This window comes from Schistocerca serialis, chromosome 7, assembly GCF_023864345.2.
Source record: "Schistocerca serialis cubense isolate TAMUIC-IGC-003099 chromosome 7, iqSchSeri2.2, whole genome shotgun sequence".
Taxonomy (NCBI): domain Eukaryota; kingdom Metazoa; phylum Arthropoda; class Insecta; order Orthoptera; family Acrididae; genus Schistocerca; species Schistocerca serialis.
Genome location: NC_064644.1, coordinates 210787595 through 210803888, shown reverse-complemented (window position 1 = coordinate 210803888; position 16294 = coordinate 210787595). Strand labels below are relative to the sequence as shown.

At 45.6% G+C, this 16294-nt stretch overlaps 1 protein-coding gene across 1 annotated transcript in view; it reads left to right on the top strand.

The window, feature by feature from the left end:
- The window catches only part of LOC126412980 (myogenesis-regulating glycosidase-like), a 60956-nt gene that overhangs the window by 28841 nt on the left and 15821 nt on the right, over positions 1–16294 (top strand). Inside the window, exon 3 of the mRNA XM_050082872.1 lies at positions 7733–8167. Within this exon, the coding sequence (XP_049938829.1) occupies positions 7733–8167 (435 nt within the window). The remainder of the gene's footprint in view (positions 1–7732; positions 8168–16294) is intronic.

Sequence of the window (16294 nt, the reverse complement as noted above, 5' to 3'; positions counted from 1 at the left end):
TATTGCGTTCCAAATCAGCACGCTATTAAACAGGCGGTAATAATGTTTCGGGTTAAGGGTAATTTGTTAATGAGACGTGGGGTACGGTATGAAACAGCATTCCGTTGAAACATATTTTTGAAACCATTTTCTTGAGAAATAGTGTTCGTCGACCACCCCGCAACCACAACAATATAGCTATTACTATATTTATTAAGTGCAATGGACGACAAGTTTTGCAAATAATGATGTTTATTTGTGTTCCTCGTTATGGATGAGTTATTTCATGCTGAAAATAACGATAAGAAATAAGAAAAGTCTGCTTAACTTGAATTTTTTTTTTCGAGGGAATTTAGAGGAACTTAATGACAGTTGTAGCAGATTCAATTTGCTATTCAGTATATTTTCGCTGCAAGACAAACTACTCTGAGAACTTTATCTCTGGTGGACATCATAGTACTACCTGTGGTGTCACCGCCAGACACCACACTTGCTAGGTGGTAGCTTAAATCGGCCGCGGTCCGTTTAGTACATGTCGGACCCGCGTGTCGCCACTGTGTGATCGCAGACCGAGCGCCACCACAAGGCAGGTCTCGAGATACGGGCTAGCACTCGCCCCAGTTGTACGACGACTTTGCTAGCGACTACTGACGAAGCCTTTCTCTCATTTGCCGAGAGACAGTTAGAATAGCCTTCAGCTAAGTTAATGGCTACGACCTAGCAAGGCGCCATTAACCGTATCTGAAGAGAGTCTTATTTGTATTATCAACAGCGATGTACCACAACATGGAATAAAGTTAAGTATTTGAGGAGCTGCATACTTTTCTTATTATAATTCACTACTTATACTGTTCCAGACTTGACGCCAGTCGGCGTGTGTGTACGCGTGCCTTTCGGCTCCCTTCTCAGTGTGGCGTAGCTAGCTTGTTACGCCACCACACTACCTTCTACTAAGAGTCAGACACCTGGCCAGCTGTTTAGTTTCTTGGTTTCTAAACACAGAATAGTGTTTCGATGTTAACTATTTGACGTCATGTGCTGTCAAACACATTGTGTAATCGTCATTCACATCATCATCGTCTGAGTAGTTTGGAATCCAGGTCTTGTCTAGGCTTTCCGATGCACTGTCATCTACAGCGACGGGCATCGATGGTGCTCTTCCCATGTCCCATTAGGTCGCTGTCTACGCTTCTCAGCCAGCTATATCTCTGGGTAACCCCGAATTCGTGGCATTCCTAGCTTACTCTGCTCGCTTAGCCCTTCTGGGCTGGCTGCACTCGTCCATCAAACAAACATTGTCTCTCGCACAGCAAAAAATGGTTCAAATGGCTCTGAGCACCGTGGGACTTAACATCTGAGGTCATCAGTCCCCTAGAACTTAGAACTACTTAAACCTAAGTAACCTAAGGACATCACACACATCCATGCCCGAGGAAGGATTCGAACCTGTGACAGTAATGGTCGCGCGGTTCCGGACTGAAGCGCCTAGAACCGCTCGGCCACAACAGCCGGCTCTCGCACTGCAGTGCGGCTTCTTATAATGGCACACAACGTGTACTTCTCTTTCATTACACTAAGTGTTGCAGATTCCAATCCAGTATTCGTTGGCCCAATTTACTAATTTTCCTGTCTCCGCTACCCGGCCGCGGTAGACGAGCTGTTCTAGGTTCTTCAGCCCGGACCGCGCTGCTGCTACGGTCGCAGGTTCGAATCCCGCTTCGGGCATGGATGTTTGTTAGGTTTAAGTAGTTCTAAGTCTTGGGGACTTATGACCTCTGAAGTCCCATAGTGCTTAGAGCCATTTGAACCATTTGAACCTGTCTCCGCTGGTATAAAGGCGATCAAAAAGTTTCCGTTGCTGCACCTTGTATGTAACGTAGCGCGACTCCAATGCATGTTCAAAATGATCAAATGTGACTGAAATCTTATGGGAATTAACTGCTAAGGTCATCAGTCCTTAAGCTTACACATTACTTAACCTAAATTATCCTAAGGACAAACACACACACCCATGCCCGAGGGAGGACCCGAACCTCCGCCGGAACTAGCCGCACAGTCCACGACTGCAGCCCCTTAGACCGCTCGGCTAATCCTGCGCTGCTCCAATGCATGTATACGAGCACTGGCGTGAAGGTAAGGGTCTAGTGTGGCATTCGTATCTTTCCAACGTGCGTGCTGTAAATATCGAATCATCAACTGTGGCGACGTTAGTACCAAATGCGTCCAGACAGGACCAACGTACTGTTATTCTTTCCTTGGCTGCCGAACAACAAACACCGGAAGACGTCCATCGGAGAACGAAGAATGTCTACGGGGATGAATATCTATCGAAAACTACCGTTGCGAAATGTTGCGCCAAGGGTGAAGCTGTTTCATGATAAGCACGTCTCCATATCGCAAATGTCATAACTCAGAAGTTACGCCAACTGAAGTGGGAGACACTGGAGCATCCCCCCTCCAATAGTCCTGATCTCTCCGCCTGCGATTATCAAGTCTTCGGTCCCTTAAGAAAGGCCCTGAAGGTCCCACGACTCCTGTCGGACGACGATGGGCAGCAGGCAGATACGGACTTCTTCACGCAGCAGGACCCGCCCGGCGTTTTACCAAAGCAGTATCTTCAGACTAGTGCGTCGGTGGGATGAGTGTCTCAATGCTCAAGGCGATTTTGTTTGATTGGTATAACTATTCTAGACTGTACGGCCTTCGAACAGAAACTTTTTGACCGCCCCTTTTAATTCCTAATATGCACCGTACCTCTCCATTGCTCGTTCAGCAACCTCCAAGTTCCCAATAGTTTTCGCATTAAAGTCCGTGTCCCACAGCTATATACTGAAACAGATAACAAACTTTGATTGTAAATTTTCTTTCCAAACACATCTGAAATACACTACTGGCCATTAAAATTGCTACACCACGAAGATGACGTGCTACAGACGTGAAATTAGACCAACAGGAAGAAGATGCTGTGACATACAAATGATTAGCTTTTCAGAGCATTTACACAAGGTTGGCGCCGGTGGCGACACCTACAACGTGCTGGAATGAGGAAAGTTACCAACCGATTTATCAAACACAAACAACAGTTGACCAGCGTTGCCTGGTGGAACGTTGTTGTGATGCCTCGTGTAAGGAGGAGAAATGTGTTTCCGACTTTGATAAAGGTCAGATTATAGCCTATCGCGATTGCGGTTTATCGTATCGCGACATTGCTGCTCGCGTTGGTAGAGATCCAATGACTGTTAGCAGAATATGGAATCGGTGGATTCAGGAGGGTAATACGGAACGCCGTGCTGGATCCCAACGGCCTCGTATCACTAGCAGTCGTGATTACAGGCATCTTATCCGCATGGCTGTAACGGATCGTGCAGCCACGTCTCGATCCTTGAGTCAACAGATGGGGACGTCTGGAAGACAACAACCATCTGCACGAACAGTTCGACGACATTTGCAGCAGCATGGACTATCAGCGCGGAGACTATGGCTGCGGTTACCCTTGACGCTGCATCACAGACAGGAGCGCCCGCGATGGTGTGCTCAACGACGAACCTGGGTGCACGAATGGCAAAACGTCATTTTTTCAGATGAATCCAGGTTCTGTTTACAGCATCATGATGGTCGTATCCGTTCTTGGCGTCATCGCGGTGAACGCACATTGGAAGCGTGTATTCGTCATCGCCATACTGGCGTATCACCCGGCGTGATGGGATGGGGCGCCATTGGTTACACGTCTCGGTCACTTCTTGTTCGCATTGACGGCACTTTGAACAGTGGACGATACATTTCAGATGTGTTACCACCCTTGGCTCTACCCTTCATTCGATCCCTGCGAAACCCTACATTTCAACAGGATAATGCACGACCACATGTTGCACGTCCTGTACGGGCCTTTCTGGATAGAGAAAATGTTCAACCGCTGACAGTTTCCAGATCTCTCACCAATTGTAATCGTCTGGTCAATGGTGGCCGTGCAACTGGCTCGTCACAATACGGCAGTCACTACTCTTGATGAACTGTGGTATCGTGTTGAAGCTACACGGGCAGCTGTACCTGTACACGCCATCCCAGCTCTGTTTGTCCGCAGCTCGTGGTCGTGCGGTAGCGTTCTCGCTTCCCACGCCCGGGTTCGATTCCCGGCGGGGTCAGGGACTTTCTCTGCCTCGTGATGACTGGGTGTTGTGTGATGTCCTTAGGTTAGTTAGGTTTAAGTAGTTCTAAGATCTAGGGGACTGATGACCATAGATGTTAAGTCCCATAGTGCTCAGAGCCATTTGAACCAGCTCTGTTTGACTCAGTGCCCAAACGTATCAAGGCCGTTATTACGGCCTGAGTTGGTTGTTCTGGGTACTGATTTGTCAGGATCTGTGCACCCAAATTGCGTGAAAATGTAATTGTGGTGTCACTGCCAGACACCACACTTGCTAGGTGGTAGCCTTTAAATCGGCCGCGGTCCGTTAGTATACGTCGGACCCGCGTGTCGCCACTATCAGTGATTGCAGACCGAACGCCGCCACACGGCAGGTCTAGAGAGACTTCCTAGCACTCGCCCCAGTTGTGCAACCGACTTTGCTAGCGATGGTTCACTGAGAAAATACGCTCTTATTTGCCGAGACGATAGTTTAGCATAGTTTTCAGCTACGTCATTTGCTACGACCTAGCAAGGCGCCATATTCAGTTACTTTTGATATTGCGAATCATGTACCGTCAAGAGCGACGTTCATCATTAATGGATTAAAGTTAAGTATTCCACCAGCTACGTCCGTTTTTCTAAATTCTAATTTCCTTGTCCTGTTCCAGACCTCACGCCAGCCTGCGTGAGCTAAAACGCGTGCCTTTCGGCCTCCTCTAGTAACACGGTGTTGGCTCTCCTGCCAACCACAACAGTAATCACATGTCAGTTCCAGTATAATATATTTGTCCAATAAATACCCGTTTATCATCTGCATTTCTTCTTGGTGTAGCAGTTTTAATGGCCAGTAGTGCATTACCCAGTTTACCAAAACCATTCCACGCCATTTTCATTTTCCTTTCATTTATTTTACTGTTCACTGAGTCATTGTCTTGTAGAGCCAAATTTACGGAGGAAATCTCAGCTGTTGCTTCTAAGGCTTTATTGTTCGTCTCTAGAATTATTCGAATGGGATTCTAATAGTTAACTGATTGCAGTTTCAGAGAAAGTGGATGTTGAACAGAAGGAGCTTCTCAAATTGGGCAAGTCAATAACGCGTTGGTCCACCTCTGGCCCCTATGCAAACTGCTATTCGGGTTGTCACTAATTAAAAGACTCTTGGATGTCCTTCTAATGGATACTGTACCAAATTATGTCCGACTCACGCGTTATTTCGCCGAAATACCGAGATGATTGGAGGTAGTACCAATAACGCTCCAGACGTTCTCATCCGGGGAGAGACCCGGCGACCTTGCTGGCTATAGTAGGGTTTGGAAAGCAAGAAGACAGGCAGAAGAAACTCTCACCATGTGCGAGCGGGCATTATCTTGGTGGAATGTAAGCCCAAAATAGCTTGCCACAAAGGGCAACAAAACGGGGCGTAGACTATTATCTACGTAACGCTGTGCTGTGAGGGTGCCGTGGATGAGGACCAAAGAGGTCCTACTACGAAATGAAATCGCTCCCCAAACCATAATTATTGGATGTCGGACCGTATGGCGTGCGACTTTGGGGTCGGTACCCCACCGCCGTCTCCTACGGCTCCAGACACGTTTTCGGTCTGAAGTCTCATTGACTGATGTAGAATAGTCGTCAGTGATGATTCTCGCTTCAATCTGAGCTCCTATGACCAGCGAAAACGTGTCTAGAGATGCTCCGCACAGCAGTGGGATAACAAGCTGACTGTCACTTGCCATGTTCCCCGACAACCACGGGTGATGGTATGGGCTGCCATTGCAGTACGCCTTTGGCTGTCATCCGCGACATCCTTACAACACAGCAGCACGTCGAAGATTTTCGGTGCCCCGTTTTGTTACCCTTCACGGCAAGCTATCTTGTGCTTACATAATACTCACTCGCCATACGGAGAGAGTTTCTACTGCTTGACTTCGTGCTTGCCAAACCTTACCTTGACCAGCATATTCGCCGGATCTCTCCTCAATTGAGGACATTTGAGACATTATGGACGGCCCTCCAACCAGCTCGGGATCTGGACGATCTAGCTCGCCACCTGGACAGAATCTGGCACGATATCCCTTAGGAGGGCATCCAACAAACCTATGAATCTATGGAAAGCCGAATAATTACTTTTATAAGCGCCAAAGGTGGACCAGTGTTACTGACTTGCTCGTTTTGAATCTGTTTCTCTTGAACAAATCATCCAATTTTTTCTGAAATTGTGCTTATTTGTTTGGTTTTACATGTAGATCACATCTACCGACTTCCGCCGCATTCAGATAATTCTTTAGTGGTACATCGTTTCTTTTTTTCGTCTTGAAGTTGAAACTTACCCTTTGAATGTAAAGAAAGACTGTGTTGGTAAACTTCTACGTTATTTGATACTGAAACAGCTGAGTAAAACTGAACGCACTCAGTTTTCTCTTTACTTATTCTGATCATTTGTAAACTGACACACAATATTTTAGCACAAAGCAATCTTTTAATAATCCGTACTGCCGCGCGGGATTAGCCGAGCGGTCTAAGGCGCTCCAGTCATGGACTGTGCGGCTGGTCCCGGCGGAGGTTCGAGTCCTCCCTCGGGCATGGGTGTGTGTGTTTGTCCTTAGGTTAATTTAGGTTAGGTAGTGTGTAAGCTTAGGGACTGATGACCTTAGCACTTAAGTCCCATAAGATTTCACACACATTTGAACATTTTGAATTATCCCTACCAAAAGAATAGCCCTGACTAACAATAACCTATACCCTTCATGAATCACTTACCTCACAAAAATCTTCGTTACTCGAACTACTGCAATACTGCGAGCGCCAATACTGCCAGCTAAGTAAAAGATTAGGCATATACTTAGCACATGAAAGATTTTGATAGAGAACAAACAATGTATTTACCTTAATAGTGTTCAAAAGTTATAAACTATATGTATAACTTCTTGACATCTATTTTGACAAATTTCCTTTTTCTGACGGATACACGTCCAGATCGTCTACTCATATTAACATCTAAAAACTCTGGCATCTCTCTCCCCACATCCATCACTGCTGGCGGCTCACCTCCAACTGCCCAACGCTACGCGCTGTTCACATCCAACTGCCCAACACTACACTAGCGAATAATCCAACAATGAGTCCAACCAGCCACAGACTGCACGCCGGCCGGGGTGGCCGAGCGGTTATAGGCGCTACAGCCTGGAACCGCGCGACCGCTACGGTCACAGGTTCGAATCCTGCCTCGCGCATGGATGTGTGTGATGTCCTTAGGTTAGTTAGGTTAAGTAGTTCTAAGTTCTAGGGGAGTGATGACCTCAGAAGTTAACTCCCATAGTGCTCAGAGTCATTTGAACCATTTTTGAACAGACTGCACACAGCGCAGTCAGCGATTTTAACACAGAGCGCTACGTGGCGTCACCAACATAAAAACCTTAACTGCCTACTTACAAAGTATACATTATTTTAGCCATATTGTAAATGATTTTTAATGCGGCATTACATATCTGAATACATTTCACTTGAGTGATTTGTCAGTCCGACGATTTTAAATATGGAATTAGATATCTGAATACATTTTACTTGTGCAGTTTGTCAGCCTGACGTTCCTGTGTGACTGTCACATTCGTTCATGTTCCTTTCTAGGCACTAAAAAACGAGACGGGGATCGACTCGTTCAAGTTTGACGCGGGTGAGACCAGCTGGCTGCCACAGCTGCCCGACATCGAACCCTTAGACCTGAGCCCGGTGCAGTTCACTGAAGACTACCTGAGGACCGTCTCGCAGTTCGGCTCCACGATAGAGGTGCGCGTAGCCGAGCGGACGCAGCAGCTGCCGGTGTACGTGCGCATGCTCGACAAGGACAGCAGGTGGGGCTTCGACAACGGGCTGCCGACGCTGGTGACGACGCTGCTGCAGATGAACCTGGTGGGCTACCCCTTCGTCCTGCCAGACATGGTGGGCGGCAACGGCTACGGCAGCGACGTGCTCACCAAGGAGCTCTTCATACGCTGGCTGCAGGCCAACGTCTTCATGCCGGCCATTCAGTTCTCCTACGTGCCCTGGGACTTCGACAACGAGGTACGTTAAACTTTTATCCATTCTGGATTTGGGACACTGAGACTATCTTAAAAAAGGTTTCAGAAATTACTGCAATAAATCGCCGTTTTTCTTCAGTTTTTAATAAATAATAAAAAATAATAAATAAGAATAAAATAATAAATAATAAAAATTGAAGAAACAATGGCGATTGGTTGCAGTAATTCCTGAAATCTTTGACGAGATACGTTACTGTATGGAGAGGGTACCTTTTACAAATGCCTTTTACTTGCAGCTCCACTCAGAAATAAACCCTTTCTCTTGGGTCTTCATGGAAGGGCAACAGGACAAGTGCCAGTAAGGGAAGGTGGCTGTCCGCAATCTATATAAACAAAAACGTCAATGTTCGTTTGTTCAAAATCGTTTATTTCCGAAAATCCTTGACCGATTGCTTTGAAAATTTGTCACAACGTTGCCTTAGAATACGAGCATGTTTTTATATACCTAATGGAACGCCACATCGTATATAAATATGCATTATGATAATAAATGTCGGTAATATGAACACGATCGTCCTTAAAATGAGAAAACGATTTTCTCTCCGTGCATTATCCCAAACACGGCGAAAATGTTTCTGACTGCCTCCGCTGCTGTCATCCCTCTACTGAACACAAACTGAAGAAGACGTCGGAAGTGTTCCGATTTCTTCACTTGGTACTCCATTTTCTAGCATTCACAGTCCCACTTACTACCTCCAGATGACAAATTGACTATGTGTAAACTCTGACAGCAACAGTGAAATACAAGTAAAAACGACAATCGATAAATGAACCTACAGCAACTGGAATACCAACGTGCAAACAAAAAACACTAAGGACTTATGCACCAACCTAATTGAATGCCAGGATCAAATTCTGTTCAAAATTCTCAAGTTATGTTCCACACCAATTTGAAAAATGCGATTTGGAGAAAAACGTATTTATTGGATTACGTTTTTTTTAAGTAAATTAAAAATACCTCTAGTCAGCGATCCCAGGACCGTACAGCAATCCAAAAATATGTCCTCCATCTTCTTCGTAGCTATGATGGTCATGCGGGCCTCTTTGGCAGCTTCTGTCATCCGCTGCTCTGCTCGCTCGATACTGTTTTCGTCCGCTTTGCGCAGAAGTTCTAATAGGATGGCGCAATCTCAAGTTCGAGCATGTTCATAATTCCGTTATGCCTGTCACGACGTCGTTGAAATGACACGCTGCCACATGAGCCGCAATGTCGACGATTTTTTCCCCACTATGAATCGCTTTCGGAAACACTTTATCACAAATTGCGTTGTAACTTCATAAAGGAGTTTCTGGCGAATTTGGAATGAGCACTACAGTAAAGTAGATATCTCAGAGAACATTTCAATAAAAAAAAAGAGGTTGATGTTTTGAAAATTTCAAAACAAAGTTCTCCGTTAAAGGCGTCTGATTGCACACTTGTTGATCAAGTACTTGTTTGACAGAGCGGCCCTAAAACAGAAATTCGGCAGTAAAATAACTAATAACAAATAACATTCGTTAAGAGTATGTTGTAAATGGTACTAGACTTGGTACAGTTCAACGTGTGGCAATTGATGTTCTGGCCAAACAGAGTGATGTCTAAATAACTTTTTTGTCTCTTGGCAATCTCTGATAATGTCGCTATAAAACAAACAAACACTGTCCGAACAGCCCTTGAAGGTCCAATGACACCGACCGGTCGCCGTGTCATCCTCAGCCCGTAGGAGTCACCGGATGCAGATACATGTGGTCAGCAAATCGCTCTTCTTGCCGATGTCAGTTTTCGTAACCGGGGCCGCTACTTCTCAGTGAAGTAGCTCCTCAATTGGCCTCACAAGGACTACTTGCACCCTGCTTGCCAACAACACTCGGCATACCCGGACGATGATGCACCCAACGATAGCCAATCGCGACAGCGCTTAACTTTGGTGACCTGACGGGAATTGGTGCTACCACTGCGGCGAGGCCGTGGGCAGATTCTCATTATAGTTGGTAATAACTGTGCAGGCATTCTGTTAATGTTCCTGGTTCTCACTAAATAGCGACTGGCAAGTCGGAAGATAGTCTTTAGGCTACTGTATTCAGTTGGCTGCAAACTGAACTGAACTATCTAACTGTCGCTTGACGTATCATTTAGTGTATTGTCTGATTGCCCGTGGCGCGTTGTGTTTTAGTGCCTGTCAGTGGAGGGATTTTCGTGCCTACTAGTACAAGATAGAAGCACTGTAGTCCATGGTTGACAGCGCTCAGTATGGGTAGCTGTTCACACTATCTGCTTATGTATACAGTGCGCTGAAGGATGTAACACAGAAGGAAGAAGAGGTCCGGCTTTTTGAGTACCATCTAGAGGGTACTGCACGGATCTGAGAAGCGCCAGGAGAGGGGTTGTACCTGTGTGGTAAGCAGCCTGTTGTGTTATGAGATGTGTACTTCTTACTTGATACACAACACTTGTGTATAAAACCCTCTTCACGGGTACCCAGTCTTGCAAAAACTCAAATCTATTGTCCAAAACGCCTGAAAAACGTTTTTCGCTGGTTCCACTTTACATACAGTCATGGAAGACCCGTAAAACCAAGATGTCAATTTTAGATCATCTTTAATTAACATTCCAAGAGGTTTCGGGCTTGCAACCAGATGACATCGACAGCCTACCACGTTATTTCAGGTGACGACCTTTCAGCCATCTTCAAGTGAGTTTTACACTGGAGACTAATGATACACGTCACTATTGGCACAATGATGCAAGTGTGTAGGTTGCTGCAGCATGAACGGCCTGTGTTATTTTTAGCACCCTTTGTCGAACATTTCTCCATTTGAGGGGCGCAGCCACTTGTGCAACGGTGACCCTTAATGCGCGCCTTCTGCGGAACAATAGACCCGCAGAGTTCTAATTCAGTTGTCGAAATAATAATATTAATTGTCGCTTGACGTATCATTAAGTGTAAAATTTTGTCTTCCTGAAGGTGTCATAGAAAACGCCTGTCAATCTGAAAGCCGCTGTCACGATTAATAAGATCTTCTTTCAAAAGTATTAGGTTGGTGCATAAGTTTATAGCGTTTTTGCATGCTGGTATTACTGTTGCTGTGGGCTTATTTATCTATTGTCATTTTTTATTTGTAGTTAACTGTTGCCCTCTGAATTTACATATTATCGTTTTGTCATCTGGATATAGTGAGTGGAGCTGTGGACACTAGAAAATGGAGTGCCTAGTGGAGAATATTTCCGACATATTCTTCTGTTTGAGTTCGACAGAGTGGGGACACCAGCTAAGAGAGCGAGAACCATTTGCACCGTGTATGTGGATAGTGACAGTGGACACAGCAAGGAAATAGTTTTCTCATTTTAAGGAAGGTCGTTTTGACATTACTGACTACCCATGTTCATTAAGACCTTCAGTATTTGATGAAAATTGTTTAAAAGCATTAATCCACAGTGATCCATGTCAGTGCACTCGAGAACTGACAAATGCGATGAAATGTGACCATCGTCACATTTGCATGCAATGGAGAAAGTTCAAAAACTGGTGTATGGGTACCACTTGCTATAAGCCAAAATCACAAAAATCAGTTGGCGGCCATATGTGTATCTCCGCTTGCTCGTCAGCTACTGACTCGTGAACAATACCGACTATTCCTGTACTGTGTTATCACCGGTGACGAGAAATAGTTATCTTATGCTAAGATAAGGAGAAGAAAGGAATGGTTGAACCCAAACAAAGCAGCAACAGCAAGACCCCAAACAAAGACCTGCGCGCGTCCACAAAAGATAATGCTATACATCTGGTGGTTCAAATGGCTCTAAGCACTATGGGATTTAACATCTGAGGTCATCAGTCCCCTAGACTTAGAACTACTTAAGCCTAACTAACCTAAGGACATCACACACATCCATGCCCGAGGCAGGATTCGAACCTGCGACCGTAGGAGCAGCGCGGTTCCGGACTGAAGCGCCTAGAACGGCTCGGTCACAGCGGCCGGCAGCATCTGGTGGAACAGCGACTGTGTGGTGTACTATGAATTGCTCCTCCGAGGTGTAACCACATTGCTGACATGTACTGTCATCAACTGAGATGGATTGCAGCCGCAGTCCAAGAACAGCGACCAGCAAGACTGTGTGAAGTGATGCTACTCCACGATAAAGCCCGCCCACATTCGCCTAGGCTGACGAAAGGCACTATAAAGGAGTTGGATTAGTAAGTCATTCCGCACCCACTTTATTCAACTGACCTTGCGCCCTCAGATTTTCAGGTTTTCTGCTCTCTGTCAAACAAGCTTCAAGGAACCTCCTTTCCGGACGAAAATGCACTCCGAACATGACTAGAGTTCTTCACCTCAAAACCATGTGATTTGTATAGTCGCGTAATCGAAAACTTAGCGCAGCGTTGGCAGACTGTTGTAAACGGTGAAGAATAATCACGTTCTTAGTTAGTCTGTTTTTTGAGAACTAAGATGTTTGAGTAAATGAGAGAATAGCAGTGTACAGTATGTATTGATCAGTCTAATATGTCATTGGTAACTACAGTCTATGTTATGTGTATCTGTTGAACTTATGGAAAACGCTACGAACTTATGCATTAACGTAATGTCTCCAAGGATTTCTCCATAATTGATTTCCGGAATATCTCATGGGAGGGGGGGGCGGGAGGAGAGGCAAGATTTTTGTGACATAAAAATCCATGAATGTCCTATGGAGTTACAATGCTCGACTATGGCTGACTTACTGAGCTGCGAACGGCAAATGTGGCAATAATGTTCTGCGCACCTTTTATGAATTATGTGTGTGGTCCGACCAATGTTGGCCTTGCAATATTGTCAAGGTATTCTCTAGACTCCAGCAGGAAATCCAGATTATCCTTTACCGTGCCGAGAAGACCATAGGTGTTTTTAGAACGCCGGAAGACTATTTTAACACAATATTTCGTTACGATTCTGCCTAATTTAGATGCAATATTGCTCACATATGGGGAGGAACGCACACCACTTGAGCAGCTCCTTATCGAGTTGACCTTGTGAGCGGTCGCGCTTCTTCCTCCTCAAAGCTGTGCTAATCTGATGTGAAGAAAATTCGTTGTCTTTCAAAACAGATTCTGCGTGCAAGAATTCAGAATTTCTCGACAGTAACACTGAATATACTGTTCTCGGGCTTCCAGCCCCGCCAAGTGGTTAAACGCCCTGAGCTTTCAGCCAAGTAAGCCTTAGCTATTGTCAGGTAGAATGGCTGTTGATATACTCATTTATGCTCTAGCTAGAAGACAAGTCAGTGGTGACTGCGATGTCACCATACAGGGTTATTACAAATGATTGAAGCGATTTCACAGCTCTACAATAACTTTATTATTTGAGATATTTTCACAATGCTTTGCACACACATACAAAAACTCAAAAAGTTTTTTTAGGCATTCAAAAATGTTCGATATGTGCCCCTTTAGTGATTCGGCAGACATCAAGCCGATAATCAAGTTCCTCCCACACTCGGCGCAGCATGTCCCCATCAATGAGTACGAAAGCATCGTTGATGCGAGCTCGCAGTTCTGGCACGTTTCTTGGTAGAGGAGGTTTAAACACTGAATCTTTCACATAACCCCACAGAAAGAAATCGCATGGGGTTAAGTTGGGAGAGCGTGGAGGCCATGACATGAATTGCTGATCATGATCTCCACCACGACCGATCCATCGGTTTTCCAATCTCCTGTTTAAGAAATGCCGAACATCATGATGGAAGTGCGGTGGAGCACCATCCTGTTGAAAGATGAAGTCAGCGCTGTCGGTCTCTAGTTGTGGCATAAGCCAATTTTCCAGCATGTCCAGATTCACGTGTCCTGTAACGTTTTTTTCGCTGAAGAAAAAGGGGCCGTAAACTTTAAACCGTGAGATTGCACAAAAAACATTAACTTTTGGTGAATTGCGAATTTGCTGCACGAATGCGTGAGGATTCTCTACCGCCCAGATTCGCACATTGTGTCTGTTCAGTTCACCATTAAGAACAAATGTTGCTTCATCACTGAAAACAAGTTTCGCACTGAACGCATCCTCTTCCATGAGCTGTTGCAACCGCGCCGAAAATTCAAAGCGTTTGACTTTGCCATCGGGTGTCAGGGCTTGTAGCAATTGTAAACGGTAAGGCTTCTGCTTTAGCCATTTCCGTAAGATTTTCCAAACCGTCGGCTGTGGTACCTTTAGCTCCCTGCTTGCTTTATTCGTCGACTTCCGCGGGCTACGCGTGAAACTTGCCCGCACACGTTCAACCGTTTCTTCGCTCACTGCTGGCCGACCCGTTGATTTCCCCTTACAGAGGCATCCAGAAGCTTTAAACTGCGCATACCATCGCCGAATGGAGTTAGCAGTTGGTGGATCTTTGTTGAACTTCGTCCGGAAGTGTCGTTGCACTGTTATGACTGACTGATGTGAGTGCATTTTAAGCACGACATACGCTTTCTCGGCTCCTGTCGCCATTTTGTCTCACTGCGCTCTCGAGCGCTCTGGCAGCAGAAACCTGAAGTGCGGCTTCAGCCGATCAAAACTTTATGAGTTTTTCTACGTATCTGTAGTGTGTCGTGACCATATGTCAATGAATGGAGCTACAGTGAATTTATGAAATCGCTTCAATCATATGGGCATATGTTGACTCGACATTCGATGCACTCGCTTCAAACTCGCCATCGCTTGACCCCACACCACAATGAACTGTGGGCCACTGTCTGTGTTAAGAGTGCTGTCAGTATTTTTTACTTCAATGAATAAAAACTCTCATGCTCTGTCTTGAGTTGTTTTACGATGCGCACTATTTGTCTGACAATGGATTGGCCGCACTCGCCTGGTATTTTGTAAAGGTCTTAGATCGCCTGGGGTTTACAAAACATCCCGCAGGTTCCGCCACAGATACGTAGGACAGACAATCTGCGCTATAAACAAGAATTGTAGCTGCACCAGCAAAATACCTCGTCATCAGATGCACAACAGATCACCGCCTATCCTACTTTCAGAGCAGGCAAGGCTGCCACTTGGACGCTCCGTGATGTAGCGTAGACGTTCAACACGTTCTCGCCTACTCGTGGTTTCGCTATCCTTCGACACAATACGCGAGCAACAGACCAGATTTGCCATTTCCAGAATACTGGTTCCCAGATGCCGAATGGCTCTGAGCACTATGGGACTCAACTGCTGTGGTCATAAGTCCCCTAGAACTTAGAACTACGTAAACCTAACTAACCTAAGGACATCACACACATCCATGCCCGAGGCAGGATTCGAACCTGCGACCGTAGCGGTCGTGCGGTTCCAGACTGTAGCGCCTTTAACCGCTCGGCCACTCCGGCCGGCCCAGATGCCGAGTCGTAAGAACATCACACCCCTGGCAAGAAAAGTGACACAACTCGAAAACGCACTACATGAGATACTGTAAATCGACTTAAAGGATACTATAAACTTATACTAAAAGATTTCAAGTAAGTCATTTTGCCAGCAAAATTACATTATAGTTTATACAACAGTAGTATGGACATGTATGTATGTTCGCGTCGAATGTGAGCTGTTATCAGGTAATTATGAATTTGTATATGAGCGTTTGGCATCATTGGCCGGGAGGCCCCTTGCGGGGCAGGTCCGGCAGCCTTGGTGCAGGTCTTATTACATTCGACGCCGCATTGGGCGACCTGCGCGCCGGATGGGGATGAAATGATGGTGAAGGCAACACAACACCCAGTCGCTGAGTGGAGAAAATTCCCGAACCCAGCCGGGAATCGAACCCGGGCCAGTAGGACGGCAGCCTACAACAACACTAACAAACCTACCAGGAAGTGGACAAATTGCGAGATAGAAAATATGACGTTCTTCGTGCGCGTTGGGGCACTTCCACTTATTTTTCAGTGAAAAAATTGAAAATTGCCGTTTTTTTTATGTGTCGCTTATATTGCCGGGTTACGAAATTTCCTTTTGTCAAATTCGTTTGCGTCTCTGGATTTCACAATTGCGGCCCGTTGCGTCACAAGAATGATTCTCCCTTTCGTCTCTGCTCCACTTAGGTATGAGGGCTATTCATTTATCAAGGGCCGATCGGTCGTGAAATGGAAACCACAACGAAAATCAAACACGTTTTACTTGCAACGGTTAGCTACACATTCCATCTCCT